Source organism: Herpailurus yagouaroundi, unplaced genomic scaffold (genome assembly GCF_014898765.1).
Source record: "Herpailurus yagouaroundi ecotype Mexico unplaced genomic scaffold, PumYag 180, whole genome shotgun sequence".
Taxonomy (NCBI): domain Eukaryota; kingdom Metazoa; phylum Chordata; class Mammalia; order Carnivora; family Felidae; genus Herpailurus; species Herpailurus yagouaroundi.
Window position 1 is genome coordinate 12,383,049 of NW_024412411.1, and position 24,843 is coordinate 12,407,891.

Here is a 24,843-nt window from a genome sequence, read left to right on the forward strand (position 1 = left end):
CATGTGCAAGTGACACATCTGATAAAGGGCTAGTATCCAAAATCTATAAAGAACTTATCAAACTAAACACCCCAAAAATAAATAATCCAGTGAAGAGATGGGCAAAAGGCATGAACACTTTTCAAAGGAAGACATCCAGATGGCTAACAGACACATGAAAAGATGCTCAACATCACTCATCATCAGAGAAATACAAATCAAAACCACAATGAGATACCACCTCATACCCGTCAGAATGGCTAAAACTAACAGCTCAGGCAACAACAGATGTTGGCGAGGATGTGGAGAAAGGGGAACCTTTTTTTCCTTTTTTTTTTTTTTTTTTTAACATTTATTTATTTTTGAGACAGAGAGAGACCAAGCATGAACAGGGGAGGGTCAGAGAAAGAGGGAGACACAGAATCCAAAACAGGCTCCAGGCTCTGAGCTGTCAGCACAGAGCCCAACGCGGGGCTCGAACACACGGACCGTGAGATCATGACCTGAGCTGAAGTAAGACGCTTAACCGACTGAGCCACCCAGGCGCCTCTAGAAAGGGGAACCTTTTTGCATTGCTGGTAGGAATGCAAAGTGGTACAGTCACTCTGGAAAATAGTATAGAGGTTCCTCAAAAAATTAAAAATAGAACTAGCCCTAGACCCAGCAATTGTACTACTAGGTATTTATCCAAAGGAGACAGGAGTGGTGGTTTGAAGGGGCACAGGCACCCCAGTGTTTATAGGAGCACTATTGACAATAGCTAAATTATGGAAAGAGTCCAAATGCCCATTGACTGATAAATTGATAAAGATGTGGTATATATATATGTATATATAATTACATACATAATGGAATATTACTTGGTGATCAAGAAAAATGAAATCTTACCATTTGCAACAATGTGGATGGAACTAGAATATATTATGCTAAGTTAAATAAGTGAGTCAGAAAAAGACAAATATTCTATGATTTCACTCATATGTGGAATTTAAGATACAAAAGAGATGAACATAGGGTAAGGGAAGCAGAAATAAGATTTTAAAAAGTAGGGGGAACAAACCATAAGAGACTCATATATAGAGAACAAACAGGGTTGTTGGCAGGGTGTTGGGTGGGGGGAGGGAGGTTAACAAAATGCTACTAAACAACAAATTTCTTCAATGAAGAAATCAAAGAGGAAATAAAAAAAAAAATATACGGAGACAAATGAAAATGAAACACAATACTCCAAAGTCTGTGGGACACAGTGAAACAGTTCTAAGGAGATGCATAGTGAAACAGGCCTACCTCAAAAAACAAGAAAAATTTCAAATAATCTCACCCTATACCTAAAGGAACTAGAAAAAACAAAACAAAACAAAATAAACCCGAAGTTGGTAGAAGGAAGAAAATAATAAAGATGAGAGTAGAAATAAAGGAAATACAGACTAAAAAACAATAGAAAAAGATTAATGAAACAAAAAACTGATTCTATGAAAAGATAAACAAAACTGATAAGCTTTTATCCAGATTCATTGTGAATAAAATAAAGGACACAAAATCAGATGAAACAGAAGTAACAACTGACACCACAGAAATAGAAAAGCGTATAACAGAATACTGCAGAAACTTACATGCCAGCAAAGTGGACAACCTAGAAGAAATAGATAAATTCCTAGAAACTGATACAAACTTTCAAAACTAAACCAGGAAGAAACAGAAAATCTGAACTAGTAATGACACTGAACACATAATCAAAAAAAACCTCCCAATGAACAAAAGTCCAGAACTAGACAAATTCACAGGTGAATTCTACCAAACATTTAAGGAAGAGCTAACAGCTCTTCTCAAAATATTCCAAAAAATAGATGACAGAAAACGTCCAAATTCATTCTATGAGGCTGGCATTACACTGATACCAAAACCAAACAGACTTTACAAAAAAAAAAAAAAAAAGACTACAGGCCCATCTCTGATAAACACAGATACAAAATTCTCAACAAATATTACCAAACTTTGAACTGAACAATACATTAAAAGGATCATTTACCACCATCAAGTTGGATTTATTCTAGGGATGCAAGGATGGTTCAGTGTTCATAAACCAATTGGTGTGGTACATCACATTAACAATAGGAAGGGTAAAAACCATATGGTCATCTTAATAGATGCAAAATAAGTATTTGATAAAATACAACATCCATTCATGTAAATACTCTCAAAAGAGTGGGTGCAGAGGGAATATAACTCAACATAATAAAAGCCACATATGAGAAACCAACAGCTAATGTCATACTCAATAGTGAAAAACAGAGAGCTCTTCCTCTAATATCAGGAACAAGATGAAGGTGCCCACTCTCACCAATTTTATTCAACATAGTACTAGAAGTTCTAGCCACAGCTATTAGGCAAGAAAAATAAATAAAAGGCATAGAAATTGGTAAGGAAGAAGTACAATGCTCACTGTCTACAGATGACATGATACTATACATAGAACCCTAAGCCCTAAACTCCACCAAAAAAAAAAAAAAAAAAAAACCCCAAAAAACCCTATAATTCAGTTTTTATGTGAATTCAGAATGTAACTGAATTTTTGGATTGAGTGTACTTAACAGTATAGTCTTTCTGCAGTGATCAAGTACAAGGCCCTGAGCCTCAAACCCATCTTTCATGACATCTTTGGGGTGGGGGTGGGGTCAACAATTGGATTAGGCTCAATGACGGAATGAGATGTTAATTTCACACACTAATCATAAAAACACCAAAATTTAGCATTTTGAATGTAGGATTAAATGGTATTGCCAGCATAAAACTTCCTTAAGCCACAATTTTAATTCACTGGTTATAGGTAAACTTAAAAATCTAATTTAAGAATATTATAAAAAATGTCAATAGCTTGGACTTTTGAGGAAGATGGCAGAATAGGCAGCCTTTAAATTTTCCTTGTCCCATGAATACAACTTGGTGACACTCACATCAATGCAAATAACCCAGAAAATGACCCAAGATTAGCAGAACAAACTCCACAAGTAACTGTAGAGAAGAAGCCACATCAAAGAGGGTAGAAAGGCACAGAAATTGTGGGGAGCTGAACCCCATGGGTCTGGCTGCCAGAGGAAGGGAGCTGTGAGGTGCAGAGAGGGGTGAGAAACAGAATATCACATCAGGGAACCTACACAGGGAAGATGAATCTCCACAGGATTTGGCTTTGAAAATGAGAGGGGGTAGATTTGGTGATTTCTTAACCAGCAGGACTTAAAGCCTACAACTTTAAAAATCCCTGAGAGCAGAACTCTGAGTCCCACACTTAAAGAGACACTTAAATAGATAGCCCCCAAAAAGCCCAGGAGATACAGCTTAGAAGCATCAGTTTGTTTAAAAAAAAAAAAACAAAAAACCCTAAACACACACAATAAAAAAACTGGCAGCAGTTTGAAAAATGAGAGCATTTGAGAAGGAGAGTTAGTAATCTCAGAGTTCCTTAAGGGACATCTCCAGGGAAAAAGGAGCTGGCATGTACCATTTCCCTCCACCAACCCCAGCACAATCACCCTTCCACTGGTGGGAACCAGCACCTGTGGGCATTCACTGCCTAATTTGCTTACACTGCACCACCCCAACCTTCTCCAGCTAAACCTGCCTCAATCCAGCAGCTAAAGGTCCTCTCCCCCAGAAGACTAGCACAAACCTTGCCAACAATGTGTTCCGACCACCTGTGGGGGATGTGTGCACCTTGTTAAAACTGCATCACCCACCCACGTGTGCTTTGTGGAATGTCCTTAAGCCAACTCCAGTACCCACAGCAGCTGCATAAAAGAGGACCAGCCAGCTTGTTAAAAGTGAGCATCCCACCAACTACTCTCAAGAAGAGGAGATGTAGCTGAATTTCCTAACACACGGAAACAGACAGAGTTAGGTAAAGTGAAGAGACCAAACCAAATTAAAGAAAAGGACAAAATCACAGCAAGAGACTTAAGTAAAACAGAGATAAACAATGTGCCTGATAGAGAATTTAAAGTAATGACCATAAAGATACTCATGGGATCTGAGAAGAGTGGAGGACATTCTGTGAGACCCTTAAAGACAAAAAAGAGCCACTCAGGGATGAAGAGAACAATAAATTTAAAACAAAAATACACTTGACAGGCTAAATAGCAGGCTAGAGGAATTAGAACAATGAATTCATGGCCTGGAAAACAGAGTAAGAGAGAGTAATCAGGCTGAGCAAATATAAGAGACAAAAAAAAAAAAAAATGCAAAATGAGAACAGACTTAGGGATCTCAGTGACTCCAACAAGTGTAATTAATGTTCACAATACAGGGATCCCAGAGGAAGAACAGAGAAAAGGGGGCAGAAAATTTATCTTAAGAAATAATAGTTCAAAACTTCCCTAATCTGGGAAGGAAACAGATATCCAGATCCAGGAGGCACAGGGAACCCCCAACAATATTAACCAAAGAAGGTGCACAAAAATACACATAGTAATTAAAACAACAAAAAGTAGTGATAAAGAATTTTAGGGATGCCTGGGTGGTTCATTCAGTTAAGTGTCTGATTCTTGATTTCAGCTCAGGTCATGATCTCAGGGCTATGGGACTGAGCCCTACATCAGGCTCTGCATGGAGTATGGAGATTGAGATTCTATCTCCCTCTCTCTCTGTTCCTCTCCTGTGCTCATGTGTGCATGATCCCTCTCTCAAAAAAATTTAAAAAGTTAAAAAAAAAAATTTAAACACAGTAAAAGACAGTTACATAAATGGGAAACCCCATAAGGCTATCAGTGCATTTTTCAGCAGAAACTTTACAGGCCAGAAGGGAGTGGCATGATATGTTCAAAGTGCTGAAAAGAAAAAAGTCTGTATCCACGAATATTCTATCCAGCAAGGCAATCATTTAGAATTGGAGACATGGTTTCACAAAAAAAAAAAAAAAAAAAAAAAAAAAAAAGAAAAAGTAAAGGAGTGAACAACCACTAACCCAGTCCTACAAGAATTATTAAAGGGGACTAAATGAAGGACTGTATAAAAAGCAGGAAACACAAAAGAAGTGAAAATCAGTGTATCAGTAAAAATCAGTCAAGGAAATCACAAAATAAAAGGATGCAAAATAGGACATCAATACATAAAATGTGGGTGGGCGGGGGTGTAAAGAATGGGTTCAAGCTTATGAGACCATCAACTTCACACGGAGATGTTATATGCAAACCTAATGGTATACAAAGAAATCAAAACCAGTAACAGATATGTAAAGACTAAAGAGAAGGGAGTTCAACTTTACCACTAAAGAAAGCCAGCAAACTGTGAAAGAGAACAAGAAGAGGATAAGAGAAAAAGTACAAAAAACCACCACAGAAAAGTAACAAAATGTCAATAAATACATATTTATCAATAATTAAATGTAAATGAACTAAATGCTCCAATCAAAAGATATGGGGTGACAAAGTGGATAGAAAAGACCCATTTATATGTTGCCTACACAAGACTTGTTTCAGATCTAAAGACACCTGCAGATTGAAAGTGAGGGACAAAGAAACATTTACCATGTAAAGGATATCAAAAGAACGCTGAAGTAGCAACATTTATACTGGACCAATTAGAATTTAAAACAAAGATGGTAATAAGAAACAAAGAAGAACACAATATTGTAATAAAAGGGACTATCCAACAAGAAAATATAACAATTGTAAATATGGACCCAACATGGTGGCACCCAAATACATAAAACAGTTAACAACAAACACATAGGAACTAATCAGTAGTAATACAATAACAGTAAGGGACTTTAACACCCCACTTCACCCCACTTACATCAATGGTCAGATCATCCATACAGAAAATCAACAAGAAAACAGTGGCTTTGAATGACACAGTAGACCAGATGGATTTAACAGATATATTCAGAACATTCAACCTTAAAATAGAAGAATACACATTCTTTTCAAGTGCACATGAACATTTTCTAGAAGAGATCACATATTAGGCTACACAACAAGTCTCAACAAATTAAAAAAAAATCAAAGTCATTCTATGTATCTTTTCGGACTACAATGCCATGAAACTAGAAATCAACCACAAGAAAAAAATATGGAAAGAGCACAAATACACAGAGGTTAAATAACATGCTACTAAACAATGAATTGATAAACCTAGAAATCAAAGATGAAATAAAAAATTATATGGAAACAAATGCAAATGAAAACACAAAGGTCCAAAATCTTTGGGATGTAGGAAAACTGGTGTTAAGAAGGTAGTTTATAGCAATATAGACCTACCTCATAAAGCAAGAAAAATCTCAAATAAGCAACCTAACCTCATACCTAACGCAGCTAAAAAAAGAACAAAACCTAAAACCAGCAGAAGGAAGGAAACAAAGATTAGAGCAGAAATAAATGACAAAGAATCTAAAAAACAAACAAAACAAAACAAAACAAAAAACCCCAATGAAAGAGATCAATGAAACCAATAGTTGGTTCTTTGAAAAGATCAACAAAACTGATAAGCCTCTACCCAGACTCATTAAAATAAAAAGACTGAAATAAACAAAATCACCAAAGAAGAAAATTAATCCACAGAAATACAAACAAATGTAAGAGAATATTGTGAAAAATTATATGCCAACAAACTGGACAACCTACAAGAAATGGATAAATTCCTAGAAACATATCATCACCCAAAACTGAAGCAGGAATAGAAAATCTGAACAGACCAATTACAAGTAATGAAATTGAATCAGTAAGCAAAAACTCCCAACAAAAATCTAGCACCAGATGGCTTCACAGGTGAATTCTACCAAACATTTAAAGGAGAATTAATATCTACTCTTCTTAAACTATTCCAAAAAACAGAAGAGGGAGGAAAACTTCCAGATTCATTCTAGGAGGCTAGCATTACACTGATAACTAAAACTAGATAAAGATATCATAAATAAAGAGAACTAGAGGCCAGTATCTCTGATGAACATAGATACAAAAACCCTCAACAAAAATATTAGCAAACTGAATCCAACAATATATTAAAAATATCACTGACCACAATCAAGTGGGATTGATTCCCAGGATGCAAAGCTGGTTCAATATTTGCAAATCAATCAACATGAAACATCACATTAATAATAAAAAAAAGGATAAAGACCATATGACCATTTTGATAGATGCAGAAAAAGCATTCAAGATGGTACAACATCCATTCATGATAAAAACCGTCAAAAAAGTAGGTTTGTTTGTTTGTTTAGAGAGTGCAAGCAGGGGAGAGGCAGAGGGAAAGAGAATCTTAAGTGGGCTCTATTGCTGACGTGGGGCTCTGTCTCACAACTGTGGGATCATGACCTTACCTGAAATCATGAGTTGGATGCTTAACCGACTGAGCCACCCAGGTGCACCAACAAAATAAGTTTAGAGAGAACATAATAAGGGCCTTTATGACAAACCCACAGCCAACTTCATACACAATGGAGAAAAATTGAGAGCTCTTCCCCAAAGGTCAGGAACAAGACAAGAATGTCTACTCTCACCAGTTTTATTCAACACAGTACTGGAAGCTCTAGTCACAGCAATCAGACAACAAAAAGAAAAGGCATCCAAATCAGTAAGGTAGAAGGAAAACTTTCCCTATTTGTACATGACATGATACTATATATAGAAAACCCGGGGCGCCTGGGTGGCGCAGTCGGTTAAGCGTCCGACTTCAGCCAGGTCACGATCTCGCGGTCCGTGAGTTCGAGCCCCGCGTCCGGCTCTGGGCTGATGGCTCAGAGCCTGGAGCCTGTTTCTGATTTTGTGTCTCCCTCTCTCTCTGCCCCTCCCCCATTCATGCTCTGTCTCTCTCTGTCCCAAAAATAAATAACGTTGAAAAAAAAAAATTTAAGAAAACCCTAAAGATTCCACCAAAACCCACTAGAACTGATAAATGAATTCAGTAAAATTATAGGATACAAAATCAATGTATAGAAATCTGTTGCAGTCTATACACTAATAATGAAACAGTAGAAAGAGAAATTAATAATCCCACTTACAATTGCACCAAATATAATAAAATACCTAGAAATAACTTTAATCAAGAAGGTAAAAGACCTGTACTATGAAAACTCCAAAACAATGATAAAAGAAACTGAAGACAACACTAAGAAATGCACAGATATTCCATGCTCATGGACTGGAAGAACAAATACTGTTAAAATGTCTATACTACCCAAAGCAATCTACAGATTTAATGTAACCCTATCAAAATACCAACAGCATTTTTCACAGAACTAGAACAAATCACCTTAAAATTTGTATGGAATGACAAAAGACCTCAAACGGTCATAGCAGTTTTGAAAAAGAAAAACAGAACTGGAGGTATCACAATTCTGGACTTCAAGTTATATTACAAAGCTGTAGTAATCAAAGCAGTATGGTATTGTCCCCAAAGTAGAACAGAATAGAAAGCCCAGAAATAAACCCACAATTATATGGTCAATTAATCTTTCACACAAGAGGAAAAGAATATGCAATGGGAAAAAGACAGCCTCTTCAACAAATGGTGCTGGGAAAACCGGAAAGCTACTTGCAAAATAAAGAAAGTGGACCACTTTCCTACACCATACCAAAAATAAACTCAAAATGAGTTAACCACATAAATACGAGACCTGAAACTGAAAAGTCCTGTAAGAGAGCACAGGCAGTAATTTCTCTGACATTAGCAGTAGCAACATTTTTCTAGATATGTCTTCCAAGGCAAGGGAAATAAAAAAAAAAACAAAAAACTACTGGGAGTACATAAAAATAAAAAGCTTCTGCAGCACAAAGGAAACAATCAACGAAACTAAAAGGCAACCTATGAAATGGGAGAAGATACTTGCAAACGACACATCTGATAACAGCTTAGTTTCCAAAATATATAAAGAATTTACACAACTCAACACCAAGAAAACAAATAATCCAATTAAAAAATGGGCAGAAGACATGAACAGACATTTCTCCAAAGTAGATATACAGATGCCTAACAGACACATGAAAAGATGCTCAATCAGCATCAGTCCTTGTTAGGGAAATGCAAATTAAAACTACAATGAGATTTCACCTCACATACTTGTCAGAATGGCTAAAATCAACAACAGAAGAAACAACACATGTTGGCGAGGATGTGGAGAAAAAGAACTCTCCTGCACTGTCGGTGGGAATGCAAACTGGTGTAGCCACTATAAAAAACAGTAGGGAGGGTCCTCAAAAAATGAAAAATAGCCTATAATCTAGTAATTGCACTATTGGGTATTTACCTCAAAAGATACAAAAACACTTATTCAAGGGGCACCTGGGTGGCTCAGCTGGTTAAGCATTCAACTTTGGCTCAGATCACAGTCTCATGGTTTGTGAGTTCGACCCCACATCAGGCTCTGTGCTGACAGCTCAGAGCCCAGAGCCTGCTTTGGCTACTGTGTCTTCCTCTCTCTGCCCTTCCCCTGCTCACACTTTGTCTCTCAAAAATAAACAAACATTAAAAAACAAAAACACTTACTCAAAGGGATGCATACACCCCTATGTTTATTGCAGTATTATATACAATAGTCAAATTATGGAAGCAGCTCAAGTGCTCATAGAATGATGAATGGATATAGATGTGGTATATATACACAATAGAATATTATTCAGCCATAAAAAAGAATGAAACCATGCCATTTGCAATAACATGGAGGGAGGCAGAGACTACAATGCTAAGTAAAATAGTTAGAGAAAGACAAATACCTTATGATTTCACTCAGATGTGGAATTTAAGAAACAAATAGGCAAAGGTAAAAAAAGACACAAACCAAGAAACAGACTCTTATAAAAAAACTGTATAGTGACAGATAGTGACTACCTATATCATGGGGGAGCACTGAGTAATGTATAGAATTGGTGTATCACTACTTTGTACATTAAGAAACTAATGCAACGTTGTATTAACAGTGCATCACTTGGGAGAGGAGGAATAAAAAAAGAAGGAAAATCTTAATTCCTAAGTAAAAATGAAGTATTTGTCAAGTCCAAGGGAAAGAAAATATACATGTATGTGTGTGTGTGTATAAAATTACAGAAAGTAAACATTTTTTAATCATAGTGATTAATTCACGATTATGAGTTTTATCAATTATATTCCACAGTCAAGCTCATTTAGCTTATTCTATGTTTTATATAAAATTATTCTTTTTCTCCACAGCACCACAATGACAACTGTAAAAAATTAATCTGATTCTCTCCTCAGTGGCAAAGTAGAATAATTCTATCTACTTTGCAAGGTTGTTAGAGGGATTACATAAGATAATATGTGAGAAATCCACAGCCCTGTGCATCTCTCACTGTAAGTTCTTAGTAAACGGCATTATCTGACTTTAAGAATTTGTGTATTCAAATTTAAAGCATCTTAATGAAATCCTTTCCAGCCATGTTTAATTAAGTCTCTTCCGTTTGTGAAAGTTAACCAGAACATACACCTGACTGCAGTTAAATGTTTTTATCTAATAGGTTAGCTTTTCTACTGTGGTAGGTATTCTGTGGGGAAGAAGTTGTTTCACTCATCACCTACCACCACCTCAAATAATTCAAATAATATATAATTATCTCACACAATGAAAGCTTTGACAAAAATTTCATTCTCTGTGTGACCATAATTTTATTATGACTCTTCTAACTCCTCAATCTCTTTAGATACTAACTTTACTGAAGAGTTTTGCTTTTGTTCTTTGGTCCCTTTGTAGAGAGAAAGATGCAGGTATGTTTGGCAGGTGGGTGGGTTGACAGAGATGCCATATGCAAAAGATTGTCTAATGAAATGGTCACAATTGATAATAATGAAAATATTACCTGTTGAGCTCGAGTGACCATCTCCTTATAGATACTATCCAGGCTGACATTTGATAAAGTGGTTAATGCTGATACAATTGTTTCTGCTTGTGCTTTGTCAAATCCTGTAGAGAGCAAATACATGTGTGTATATATATATATATATTTTAATTTTTTTTAACGTTTATTTATTTTTGAGAGAGAGACAGAGCATGAACAGGGGAGGGGCAGAGACAGAGGGAGACACAGAATCTAAAACAGGCTCCAGGCTTGGAGCCGTCAGCACAGAGCCTGACGTGGGGCTCCAACTCACAGACTGCGAGATCACAACGTGAGCCGAAGTGGGACGTGTACCGACTGAGCCACCCAGGTGCCCAACATATGTTTATATTTTTAAAAAATGATATCCATATCAACATAGACAGCTAGAATAACTTTCCTCATCATTTAAATTTTTTACTTTTTAAAAAAATATTTGTTTATTTTTGAAAGAGGGAGAGATAGAGCATGAGTGGGGAAGGGGCAGAGAGAGAGAGAGAGAGAGAGAGAGAGAGAGAGAGACAGACAGACACAGAAATCTGAAGAAGGCTCCAGGCTCTGAAGTGTCAGCACAGAGCCCAACGCGGGGCTCAAACTCACAAACCGTGAGATCATGACCTGATCCAAAGTCAGAGGCTTAACCGACTGAGTCACGCAGGCACCCTTAAATTTTTTACTTTTTAAAAAATGGTTACAATAAAAAATTTCAGATTATGCTAAATTACTCTCTAAAAGCATTCTGCAATTTTAATTCCCACTGATCCATTTCCCCATATTTATATCAACACTGGATACTGCTAGTTTTTTCTTTTTCAGTTTATAATTGGCATTAAAAAATGAAATGGCATAGCATTTTTATACTTAAAATTTGCATTTCCTTAGTTAAGCACCTTACATATATTTATTGCCCATTTATATTTTTCTGTGTGCTATTTATGGCCTTTACCCATTTTCCTATAAGATACTGAACATTTCCTTATTGGTTCATATGAATTTTGTGTATTAAAGCAATAGGCTCATTATTATGTCTATTCCTAATATTTTTAACTTTACAGATGACACCCTTTGATATACAGATTTAAATATTTCAGTAGTCACACGTCAGTCTTTAGTTCACTGCTTTTGAGTTTTATGTCGTTTCCTCAATCTAAAAGTCTTAAAGTATTCTAGCATTTTTTTTAACTTTTCCCTCATATTTTTACATTTGACTTTTTTTTTAATGTTTATTTTTGACAGAGAGACAGCGAGAGAGAGAGAGAGAGAGCATGAGTGGGGGAGGGACGGAGAGAAAGGGAGACACAGAATCCAAAGCAAGCTCCAGGCTCTGAGCTGTCAGCACACAGCCCGACATGGGGCTCCAACTCATGGACCGCGAGATCATGACCCGAGCCGAAGTCGGATGCTCAACTGACTGAGCCACCCAGGTAACCCATACATTTGACTTTTAATCAACCTGGAATTTATTTTTTCAAATAGCTAGTCATGTATCTTATCAATTTATTAAATAGCTCTTCCTTTCCCTAATTTGTAATGCCTTATTGTTAGCTAAAAATATCTATGTTTACCTATCTGAATACAACTCTATTTTATTAATCAACTTTTCTTATTTTTTATTTTTTACAGTGTATTTATATTTGAGAGAGAGAGTGACAGCATGTGCATGAGCAGGGAAGGGGCAGAGAGAGAGGGGGACAGAAGATCCAAAGCAGGCTCTGTGCTGACAGCAGTGAGCCTGACATGGGGCTCGAACTCATGAACTGTGAGATCATGACCTGAGCTGAAGCTGGACACTTAACTGACTGAGTCACCTAGGTGCCCCATTTATCAACTTTTCTATTCCTGTATTATCACACAATTTAAATTATTGTTTTGACAACTCGTTATTTTTTGTGTTTGTTCCTTTTTCTTTTTTGCTATTCCTAAGCAGTCCTTGTACTTACACATGAACTTTAGTATCAGCCTAGAAACTCTGCAGTTTTTTTCTACATAATTGAAATCATACTGAATATGTAATGTTATATGTTAGTTCTCTATCTTGAGTATTTCTCATTATCAGTAAATATTCTTCAAACAATACCATTTTCATGACTGTACAATATTCCACTGTATGGATAGCACTTGTATTTCAACTGATTCTTAATTGTCCATAATAATTATACTGTCTTGACTAGGTAATTTACTATGACTGTTGTTAAATTCTTTCAAGAGTTATCCGTTTCTTACCATGAGTTTCCAAATCCTGAACCAGTGCATGGGTATCAAACGTTAATTTCCTTTGTTCTAAAGGAGTTAGGTCCACTCGCCTCATATCATATCCTTCCTTGGTTGTGGTGGTGAAAAAGTCTGAAAAGAGAAGACAGGGTTTTTTCCTTGTAGGAACTAACACAAGTGTGCCACTTTAGCTTCTCAAGCATTTCTCTCATCTTCTGCTTAGGAATTCTGTAATTTCAAGGAAGAAAACGGGTTCCTCTGAGCCTTGGACTCTTTTATCTGAAAAGTGTCTAAAAGTACTCTGTACACGGCAAACATTCAATAAATGCTTCCTTTCCTTCTTTCAGTATGATGTTTTATTTGTTAAGAGTCAGTAAAAAGTTGTAATGTAATATACATCAAAAGCTTTGGATATCACTGTCATGTCTCTCATTACTGGAAGAGTGGAAACCATCCAACTCTCCTAGGTGCTAAGATGTCTTTCACAGAGCTATGATAATTATTTATACCTACATCCTCACATAAAGTAGCTTTTTGAACTCCCACTCTCCTACATATCCAGCTTATTTCCATCACAATTCTCAGTTCTAATCTGAACTCGTCTTGTTCGCCTCTCTGAACCAGAGTACAAGCTCTAGGACACTTTGTGTTTTTCATCACTGTATCTTCGGTACCTAGAACGGTACTCGGCAAATAATTGGGTCACAATATTTTGTTGAATCAATCAATGAATCTGATTTTAAATCCTGGAGTATTTACTAGAGGCAACACAAAAGCCCTAGCAAATTTCTTATCTTTGAAATAAATGTACCATTTCAATAAATTCCCAATTTTTAACCTAGACACAGTACGGTCCTTTTCCATATATTGCTGGTGAATTCATTAAAAAGTATTCTCTTTCAGCAAGAACTCTGTTTACATTCAACTTCATTACTATTACTATATATTAAGTAAAATAACAGCTAATTAGTATAATTATTAATTGAACACAAGGTACTGTACTAGATGTTTTATATACTACAAAGGCAAGGTGGCATTATCCATTTTAGATAAGGTAAGTGAACCTAAGGTAAAGCATTTTACCTCCAGTCACAGAGTCATTAGTGAATTCAGACTCAGGTCTTCTGACTCCAAAGTTCAGGCTCTGTCACCCTATGCTGTCTCTCTTTTTTATCCCAAACCACTTAATATACGTAGGTACTTAAAAAGACACAGCTGCAACCTCAAGTATTGCTTTTCTGGTAGGTACTGTAGGGAAAATGCAATTCTTTCCTATATCCTTCCAGCAATATCCTTCCAGCCAACAGACACTTGAGCACCAGGTACAGAGGATGATGAGAAAACCAGACATAACTGATGTCTTTGCTGACTTTGTGGACTAGTAAGTGGGCAGGAAAGATAGGTTTAAAAACAGTATCTATCTAAATATAAACTCTAAATTCAAATGATGAAAAAGTGATGGCCAGTCCTTTAGATCAATTTATTTAAATACTCAGATAAATTGTTTAGAGATAATGGGAATCAGATGTAAAAGTGGATCAATTTTGAACACATACACACACATATTAGCACAGCAGTCAGCAATCTTTTTGGCTTTGAGTGCCATCTAGAAGAATTCAGCAATGTGCCTGTGTGTCAATATTAGACCTGAGGAGGAAAAGAAAAAATTGGAGGAAAAAGAGGGGCAGGTTTCAGCAATATTTCCAGTAACAATTGTATTAGGATTGATTAGTACCTGAAGTTATCTCTCCTTGATTAGAAGTTTAGTATTTTATTCAAGGTTTACTTGGTGGGGGAGGAGAGAGGGTAATATTTATATGACATGATACTGCTTTCACACCTAATACTTATCCTTAAAATTCTCATGTTATGGATGAGGAAAACAGGCTCAGAAGTGCTAAGTAACTGCCTGAGATGTTATGGTCTCAGAGCTAGGCAGGTTACTGCACAATTCCTCTGATTTCAGTCAACAAACATTTGAATGCCTTTCACAAAAGGCAGCTTCCTACTGAATATGGGAGAGACACCAAATACCTCACACAGCCACAATCTGCAGGGTGCAGCTGCAGTCTCCTGTCTCCCCTCTTTGGCTCTCTGCTCTTAAGGATTCTTTTAACTCTCTAATTCTCTGAAAAACTTAAGAAAGCTCTCCTTTTCTTTGCCTGCTCATGTTTATCCTTCTGAGTTCAGTTTGAATGTCTCCTCCTCCAGAAAGCCTGCCCAGACTCTTTTACGTCAGGTGTTGCTTGTTCACAGGATCCTAGAACACTGTTTTGCCACACCTCATGAATTACACATTTATATGACTGTTAACTGCTTACCTTTCCCACTAGGTCAGGAATCACATCAGAAAACTACAGCCTGCACGTCACCACCACCACCTGTTTTTCTAAATAGCTTTACTGCAACCCAGCCATGCTCATTGATTTACGTATTATCAACAGCGGCTTTCATGTTAACATGACAAGAGTAGTCGCAAGTGACCGTATTGCCCACAATGTCTAAAATGTAACCTGGCTCATTACAGAAAAACTTCGCTGACCACTGCATTAGACTATGAAATCCCTGTGAGCAAGAACCACACCTGTTATTGCTCATCACTGAATCCCCAATGCCTAATACAATTCTGAGTGTTCTGTAGAAAGCTGCTCATTGAAAGGGAACTGTGCTAGGTGTTACGGGTACAATGAAGATAAAGGCTGTGGTTTTAAATCATGTGCTATCAAGGTATATCCATAAGGGAATACAGGGAAGAGACATTTGGCCCTCAATGAGAATAAAGGGTTAAGAATGGCTATCTGGAAAAGATACTAATGATAGTAAATCTTAAAGAGGAGTTATCCAGGCAGGAGGAACAGGATGAGCAAAATTCACCAATGCGTGAATTACCTTTGCTGTTCCTACCTTGGGCACTATTTACTATGGGGATGAGGAGGGCAGAGAATTCAGAAGGATGTGGACCATTCATTCCTTTCGTGTACTCAAATAGTCATGTAATCTTTGGTTAAATCTTCACAATCCTAAGAGATGGGTGCTGACCCCCTCCTTTGCAGTAGGACTTTAGAGAGCACTCTTCTTTAGAGGCAATAAGGAAATGGAAAAGCCATTTGATATCCATAGTAGGGTGTCACAAGTACTTCAACTCATAAGCACTTTTAAGAGTAAGTCTTTGAAAGCACATTAATAGGTAGAGGAGACAAATAACCAGAATCACTGTTCTTAGCTCAGGGTGGGATAACAGGTCCTTAATACCTTAAAAGTTCCCAAAACGTATACAATCGTACAAAACCCCAAGCCCTTCCTTTCATTCTTATTTCTTCCGATTCTTTCATATCTATCTTGTAGTTTTCTTAAGACTGAGAAAAAACTCACAGTTTAAAGACTTAACCAGCATCACAAAGCTACTAAGTCGTATATCTTGGATTAGCACTCTGGCCTACCTTGCACCAAGACTGCCAGAAAAGGCCAGATTTTACTTTTGATAACACAAGTAAAATGATGTCTCATTAAATCTAAGCTACAAGTTTTATATTAACTTACTAACATTCAGAGTTGCAACACTTCAGTGACACAGCTGGTTACTAATACATTATTTCTATATGCTGGTCAGATGACATGTGCTTTGCTAGCTACATCAGAATTACCAGAATTAAGAAGTAACACAGAGATCCCTGGGCTCCACCCCTGAAGACTGACTCAGTTATTCTGGAGTGGGACTTAAAATTATGTATTTTTAAAAAGTACCCCCAGGATTTCTGTTCTGCCTAGTTTGGGAAGTAGTAATGACCTAGGAATCCAGCACTATTAAAACTTAGACAAACTGCATTACCCTCCCATGCCTTCTCTAATTCATCTTTTAAAAAGAAACTGAATATTAAAGGAGATCCCTCTGTGGGTCATGGTCAAGGTTTTCAAATTAGTCCATCATAATGTGTATGTATGCTAAACACATTTAGTATATATAAATATATAACCAAATACCTTGTGACAGACACTGGCAGCTAAACAGCGGTCTCACAGATCCAAGATCAACCACTGCAATCTTACTGTGTGAGTAAAATGAAGCAATTAGCAAAATGGAACAAAGTATAGTGGGTACAGGGTGGCTCATTTCTCATGGCACTGAAGATTTAAGAAGGGGAACAGAATGCTAAGGTTAGTCCTAAGTGCCCATTCCGCGGACAACCTTAAAGAGTTTTTAAAGAGTGCGGGGAGACTCTGGACATCTTTTAACCTCTCAAGTCAGGTTGTCCTTTAGGACACAATGCTAACAGTGGTGCTAACAAGTTCAACACTTGCAGGTTCCAGTATTCACGTTTTGTTTTGCTTTGAAAGGCTACAATGTGATTGCCGAGTACTGGAAATAACAGCGAAATACAGCTGGCCTGACCTGAAATGCACGCTGTGTCTACCAAAAACCTGGGTCCGAGACAGCACCCAAATAACAGCTTAAGTCTGAACAAGCCACGAAAGAAACCAGAACTCTCAGAACACAGATTACTCCAGACAGACCTCGGAGAGGGCGGGGATTGCCAGCCTCATTTGATAATAAAAAGGAACCAAGCGCTGAGAAAGAAAAGCCCGAGGGACTCTAGTGGTGGAGCCAGGTGGGAGCCCCAGGCTTTCACGGACTCGCTCTCAAAAGAGGAGAAGGGGTTCTCTACTCAGTCCTGACCCCTCCCGCCCCAATCTAAGCGGGCGAGATGCAGCGGCGGGGTCGCCAGGACCAGGGACTGGGAGGGGCGTGGCACTCTTATCTACCGCTCGCCGGAGGTGGCACAAACCACCCGCAATATCCCCAAATAGCACGCAGGCATCGACACCAAGCCGTTTCGTCTCACCTCTCCGCAGGGCCGGCGAGAAACGCCAGCCGAGGATGGAAACCCGGCGGCCGGCACGGCCGTCAGAGCACAGGAGCCGCCAAACACTGCGACTCCACATTTCCTGTTTTCAGGCTGGTGGGTGGAGGTGAGAGGCTGGCTGAATCACGCTCAGGCTTTCGGGCAACGTAGTTCTGGCACCACGAGGATTCTGGGAAGTGTAGTTTTCGGCCTGCAGCAAACGTCCTTCCCAGCGCAGATTCTAACTTCGGTACCGTTAAGACGGGCCTCTTTACAGACGGACCCACAGTTCGCGAGCATGGTTCACAGAGGCTCCGCTCCTTCCACCGCCCTTTCCCAACCGGCGCACGACGTTACCACTCTAAGAAAGCGGGACCTTGTCTGAGAACCTTCTGGCGCCCGTTTCCTAGCAGAGGTACAGTTCAACAGCGGAAGTCCCCCGGGAAAACCCAGAGGCCATTACGCCCCTGGGTGTGAGATTGCGTCACACCCCACCGCCCAGCAACCCGGGACCTGAAATCCTCATCCGCTGAGTGTTCCGGGCAATCGCGCAGAAACCTGGGAAACGTAGTCCAGCGAGGTGCTCATTCTTGCTGCTTCATGGCCTACTCCTTTGCCCTCTTGTGTACAGGAGGATGAACTGCAGTTAGTTTAGTTCCGGTCTTGAGGGAAACAATTTCTCCGTTTCCAGAGCGATGCTGCTTTTCATCACTTACCCTCTGAGACCTGTTACCTCAGACTTTGTTCCACACGGAAAAAATGTTAAAAATAACAACACACAGTAATTCTGGGGTTCAAGTATGTTGATATGTTCTTCGTAAATTCTAAAGTGGTACACAATGGTTGGGTTTTAGTGGCTTAATTATTCTCACAAGGATGTAAACAGTTACTCTGAGATTTTTCTAGCTATTTGTTTTCAAAGCTTTGTCAGCATCAGTTGCATAACAAGCACCATTGTAAGCACTGAGGCACATTAAAGAACAGCACTTGATTCCTGCCAGCAAGGGCTTTAACAGGCAATTTATGGAGAGGGAATATAAATGGTTATTTAAAAATTGAAAAACAAAACAAAACTCAGTTTAATCTCACCAGTTAAATGAAAAAGCAAACATAAAGATATACCAGTTTTACTGATTAAAATTAAAAAAAAATTATCGATGCCAGCAAATATGCAATTACATCAGGCCACTTACACTGCTGGCAAGAATGTAAGTTAGTACCTTTAGAAAGCAATTTAATAATATATATGAAATTCTAATAAAAATGAATAGCCAGAGGTTCACTTCTAACAATCTGTTCTGAGAAAAAATAACCGTAACTGTAGCTAAGATTTTTAAGAATTAAAACCCTGGAATGTTATTTATAATAGTAAAACTTTAGAAATAATTTAAATATTCAAGGTGATTCAGCAACTTGCACAAATGTTCCAAATTGGAATAGTATACAGTCATATAATTGGAATTATTATACAAATGGGAATATTATAGAATCATGGAATATTCTATGAGCGTCACTATAGATGAGGGAGCATGGGGCGGGCTAAGGACAAAGTGCAAGCTAGCATCCCCCCTCCCACCCCCAAGGTGGGATGTGTGTGATATTCTTCAGGCACTTGGCTGACCAAGGACAAAGGAAAGGAAAGAAAACAAATGGCCAATTGATAGAGATCACAGTCATACAGACCATGGGTCTCCATCAGTTTACAAATATCTTAGTAAGTTGCAAGAAAAAGGCAATCTTATCTATTCTGCTAATCTCCAGAAGCCTGTAGACTGTTTCCTGGAGCCCCAACATCACCCCTCCATAGTGATATGGGAAACAAAGGCAAGAAGGAAATGGCAGGTAAAATTAAATTCTCAAATACAGAGTATAATATTTCTCCAGGAACCCCCTACTGTCTTAATGTTAATGCCTTACTAGAGGGACAACAATCTTAGCTTGACAATAGCAAGTTTTTGGGTATCTTAGGAGTCGTCTTTAGCATATCAAAGTCCCTCTGGAGGCCTCCCTTTTGACTTTACCTTCCCAACTCCATAGTGTAAAACCAGCCATTCTTCACAGCACCCACGTAGCTCTTTCTGCCCACGGGTCGTGTTCTGTGTGTTAATAAAATCACTTTTTTGCACCAAAGATATCTTCAAGAATTCTTTCTTGGTCACCAGCTCCTGAGCCCCCACCATCACCCCAAAACCTCATCGGTATGATATCATTATTTAAAAAAATTCTTTATGGGCGCCTGGGTGGCGCAGTCGGTTGAGCGTCCGACTTCAGCCAGGTCACGATCTCGCGGTCCGTGAGTTCGAGCCCCGCGTCAGGCCCTGGGCTGATGGCTCAGAGCCTGGAGCCTGTTTCCGATTCTGTGTCTCCCTCTCTCTCTACCCCTCCCCCGTTCATGCTCTGTCTCTCTCTGTCCCCAAAAAATAAATAAACGTTAAAAAAATATTTAAAAAAAATAAATAAATTCTTTATATATACACACATACATCAAAGTTATGACATATACACATGCGTATATTTATACATATACATATATGTATATATATGTATACATACATGCACATCATGTGTATATATATATATATATATATATATACAATATGACTGTAATTCTGCCTAATGTTATGATGATTACTGTTCTGGAGGAGCTTACAGACTACTGGAGGATAAAGACCAGTAAGTGGGACCACAATATTTTTAATTACCTAAAGTAATGATTATGAAAAAAGCTACACCTCTTTATATATTAATATTTATTGGTTATTATTTACATTACTGTAAAACTCCACGACAGAAATGAAGTTTTGATTAGTCACGTGACCAAAGCTGCACCAATCATTCTCTTTCATGGAACGAGCAAGCCGAGTCAGGAATTCTTAATCATCTTCTGAAGCTGGTTGGCACTACAGCAAGTGAATTTGGGAGCTGGGACAGCCATACTCTGACAGTGGGCAGGAAAAGTGCACAGAAGTAGAAGCAGGAATAGCAGATAGAGCGAGAGTCCAGACAGTATCCAGCTAACAGATCTAACCACTCCCTGAGACCTCCCTGATGTACCTGTGTGTGTTTCCAAACTCTCCATTGTTGCTTTCCATTTGTATGCTGAAAGCCTTAATTTATAAAAATATTTTCACATAGATTTGTTAATATTCCCTCATAAGTTTGTTGGCAGGAATAAAAGATGTAATGCATGTAAAATAATTAGCACAGTGCCTGGCGCATATCAACACCCAATAAGCAAGAGCTACTTTTATTAATAATGCCTGTTGACTTTACTCAATATTGGGAAGTAATTCTCCGTGAGTCTCTCACATTTCTGCATGTCTTGCACACAGAGGCCCTCCCTGCCTTTTGCTATGGACTCTCTTTTTAAAGAATTTTGTATAATGAGGAGCCTTGGGAAATTCAGTGTCCTTCTGGAGCAAAACGTCCCATGCTTACTGCCTATTATAAAAGATTTGGGTTTTTCTGCTCAGAGTTCCTCTCTGTGATGTAGTGCACACTCAGGCACACGCCTGGGCCTGTGTATGTCATCACCATGGGAGTGGGGGCTGGGGGAGCTGCGTAATATGCCGAGGCTCAGGCCGCTGGCCATGCCTTAAGTAATTACATCCTGTCTCTGGCCAAGGAGTCTCGTGTCTTCCGTCAGCATTCATGAAATTGTGGCTGGCTAACTTGTTATTTGCAAATAGGGTAAGATCTCAGACCCTTCACAGTTCTTAACAATCATTGCCTTTCTAGACTTGAAGACAATTTTCATTTTTTCAGTTTCACTCACAGAAATCTCTGAGTGCCAGCTAGCTTTAAGGCTAGATGTTGTGAGGAGTGCAAAGAAACACAGCTCAGGGGCGCCTGGGTGGCTCAGTTGGTTAAGTGACCAACTCTTGATTCCGGCTCAGGTCACAATTTCCTGGATCCTGAGTTTGAGCCCCGCATCAGCCTCTGTGCTGACATTGCGGAGCCTGCTTAGGATTCTCTCTCTTACACTCTCTCACTCCCTCTGTCTCTCCCTCTCTCTCTGCTCCTCTCTTGTCGTGTGCATACACAGGCTCTCTGTCTCTCTCTCAAAATAAAGAATAAAAAAAAAAAAACTTAAAAGAAACATAGCTTGATCAATTGCTTGTGTTCCTACTATTTGCAAAGATTTCTGCTCTCTGAGAACTTGTAACCTAGTTGGGAGAATAGAACAAGTATACCAATAACTTCCACACAATGCAGTGATGGACTAGTGCCATCTAAGTGTTATAGAGAAGAAATCCTTCAGTTCAATTGTGGATGATAGTTCTCAGTCATGGTTATCGAGGAGAGAGAAGATTTAAGCCCCGTGTTAATGGCTTTTCTTAGGCACAGATTGTAGGGATAAGATCTAGGAGAAAGGATTGGCATAAATAAGGATAATTTAGTAATCTCCACAGTCCTCACTTCGGGGCTTTTACAAATGGTATTCCCTCAACTTGGAGCACTTTCTCCTCCTCTTTACCTGGTGAATTCTTTCCTATCATTCAGACCCTAGTTTAAATGCCAGCTCTTTTGTGCCCCCAGTCACATGTAGGCTTTGTGTTTTTGTTAGGAATTCCTGTTGGAACCCGTGTCCCTGCCCGTGCCCCTGCACTTCCTATTTGTATTCTCCATGATGGCAGAGACACATCTGTCACTGTTTTCTCCAACACCTGGCATCATGCCTGGCTCATAACAAGCCTTCGGTAAACATGTGTTGAATGAACCAATACATGTTTGAAATATAGTCATAGTTTGGTGAGGAGATCTGATAGACTGGGGCACAGGATTCATTTGGAAGATTGGGTGGGATGGGTGGAGATAAAACTGAAAACAAGAATAAAAAGACTAAGGAAGTGAGTTTGTACAGTAGACTCTCAGGAGATTTGGAAAGTTTTTTAAAAAAATCATTTATTTTAAAAACATGCTTATTTATTTATTTTGAGAGAGAAAGAGCACATGGAAGAGCAGGAGAAGGGGAGAGGGAAAGGGGGAGGGAGAGAGAAAATCTCAGGTTCTGTGCTGTCAGCACAGAGCCCACGCAGGGCTCGATCTCACCAACTGTGAGATCAAGAGCTGAGTCGAAATCAAAAGTTGTACACTTAGCTGACTGCACCGCCCAGGTACCTCTAGACCTCAGAGATTTCCAAACAAAAACAGGAAATGAAAGTCTTGAGGACAAAATGTTGATATTGAAACAGGACTCTGGAAGCGTCTCAGAGAAGTTATTACACGAAATGAGATACTCATTTCTATCACTCACAGATATTCCGCAGACCTGAGCTGAAATCAAGAGTCGGGTGCCTAACCTACGGAGCTACCCAGGTGCCCTGATTTTGAGTTTTTAAACCCAAACTGATAAAAGCCGGTTTGAGTACCTTCCCAGGAAACACTTTTTGCCATTCAGTAGTACAGGCTTATGAATCATTGCTCTTCTCAGTGTCTGAAGACGTGGCCTGGCCTAGTTTATCCACACCTCAGAGGCCAACAGTGTAGCAGGGGAGTGGGTCTTACCTTTTTCATTGTGAAGGACCACTGTTAATTATGTTTTTATTCCTATGAATCCCAAATTTAAAGCTATCTTACACTCTTTACCAACTGCATACATGAAGCCATTACTTAATTTCCTATTTTTTTTTTTATCATTTTAAGACATAGATAACTACCACTTAGTGAGTGGGACATATGTAGTGCTGATCCAACACTTTGCTGATGATGTCCAACTAAAGGCGAAAATACTTGCCTATTTTTTTGGTGGTTTTCAGTTTCATCTCCAGTGATGGTACAATTTCCTCAGGCATTGTGAAATTCCAAGTCCCTCCTGAGGACCCCAATACTTTTCTTCTGAGGCCCAGAGGTCTGGGAACCCAGGCTGGACATAATTGCAAGAGATGGCCAGTAGCCTTCCAGTTCTGTGAATGTAGCTCTGGTGACCTCAGGGAGAGAAGATGCAGCTTGGGCCACTCCTTGCATTATCCTTTTCTCTCAGAATAGGTGATCTGAAGGAATCCAAGTGCAGTTTTTAAAGCAGGTGAATGAGGATTTGAGACACAGATGGGACCCAATGGGCTCCTTTTCCTTCCCTAGTTTACTCTGAGTTTTTGACACTAGAGGGAGTATGTGGACAGAACAGAAGGCCATCCTTTGTCTTTATTTCTGCAACTAATTTTACAGTTTTTGTGAATCCTTGAGTCAGAAGAGCCCGTTGTCACAAAAGTTGTGTGCTATTTTATATTTCATTTCACACTTTCACGGCTTGAAAGTGACCATCCTCTATCCCCTACAAATCTGGGACCTTTTTTTCCTGATTGTACTAAGGAGCTGGCACTGACACAATGACACCCAATACAAGTTTGCTGATTACAGCAAAGAGAAAGATGAAAAGAAAAGGAAAGAAAAAGAAAACAAAAGAATTGGTAAAACATTATTATATTTTGCAATGTTACATCACACCTGACAGTGTCTCTCATTGATTATTCATTTATTCCTTCAACTAATCCGTATTGAGCACTATTTATGGTATCAGACACTGTGCTAAGCCATGAGAATCCAGACATAAGACACAGTCCTACCCTCAGATTGCTATCAGCCTAACTGTAGTCAATACTATGATGAAGGACAAGGGTGCCAAGGGGATGTGTAAGAGAGGCTTATACTACCCAAAGCAGGAAGCAAGCCCTGAGAAGTCTTTCATTTGCAAGGATGAGTAAAAAAATTATTTAGTTAAGTGAAGTTGGTGGATAGTGGTATGAAGTGTGCAAAGAGCAACAGCACTTGCAAAAGCCCAGAAGTACACGTGGGAGAGTCTGATTCTTTTGAGAGAATGGCTGGTGGAGAGAATGGGCTGAGGATAGAGGGATTCAGAGGCTGGGGTTGGAACAGGTGGGGCTGGCCCTCAAGCTCTCTTTGACTCCTTTTGTGGCTATGGAGGATTTGCTGAAGGGTGTTAGGCTGGGGAGTGTCATTAAAAAGAAAGGGTGTTTGGGGCGCCTGGGTGGCGC

The 24,843-nt window shown here is 38.9% G+C and overlaps 1 protein-coding gene across 3 annotated transcripts in view; it reads right to left on the reverse strand.

The window, feature by feature from the left end:
- CCDC90B (coiled-coil domain containing 90B) overlaps nt 1-18,327 on the reverse strand; it is a 48,767-nt gene extending 30,440 nt beyond the window's left edge. The window contains exons 1-3 of one of the 3 annotated variants that reach the window (XM_040489507.1): nt 17,849-18,324; nt 13,020-13,139; nt 10,779-10,882 (exon numbers count right to left, since the gene is read on the reverse strand). In XM_040489507.1, coding sequence (XP_040345441.1) covers nt 10,779-10,882; nt 13,020-13,139; nt 17,849-17,948 — 324 coding nt within the window. In that variant the 5' untranslated portion in view covers nt 17,949-18,324. Of the gene's footprint in view, nt 1-10,778; nt 10,883-13,019; nt 13,140-17,848 lie in introns of all 3 variants that reach the window. The other 2 variants (XM_040489506.1, XM_040489504.1) reach the window with 2 other exon arrangements.
- Nucleotides 18,328-24,843: the final 6,516 nt, after the last annotated feature.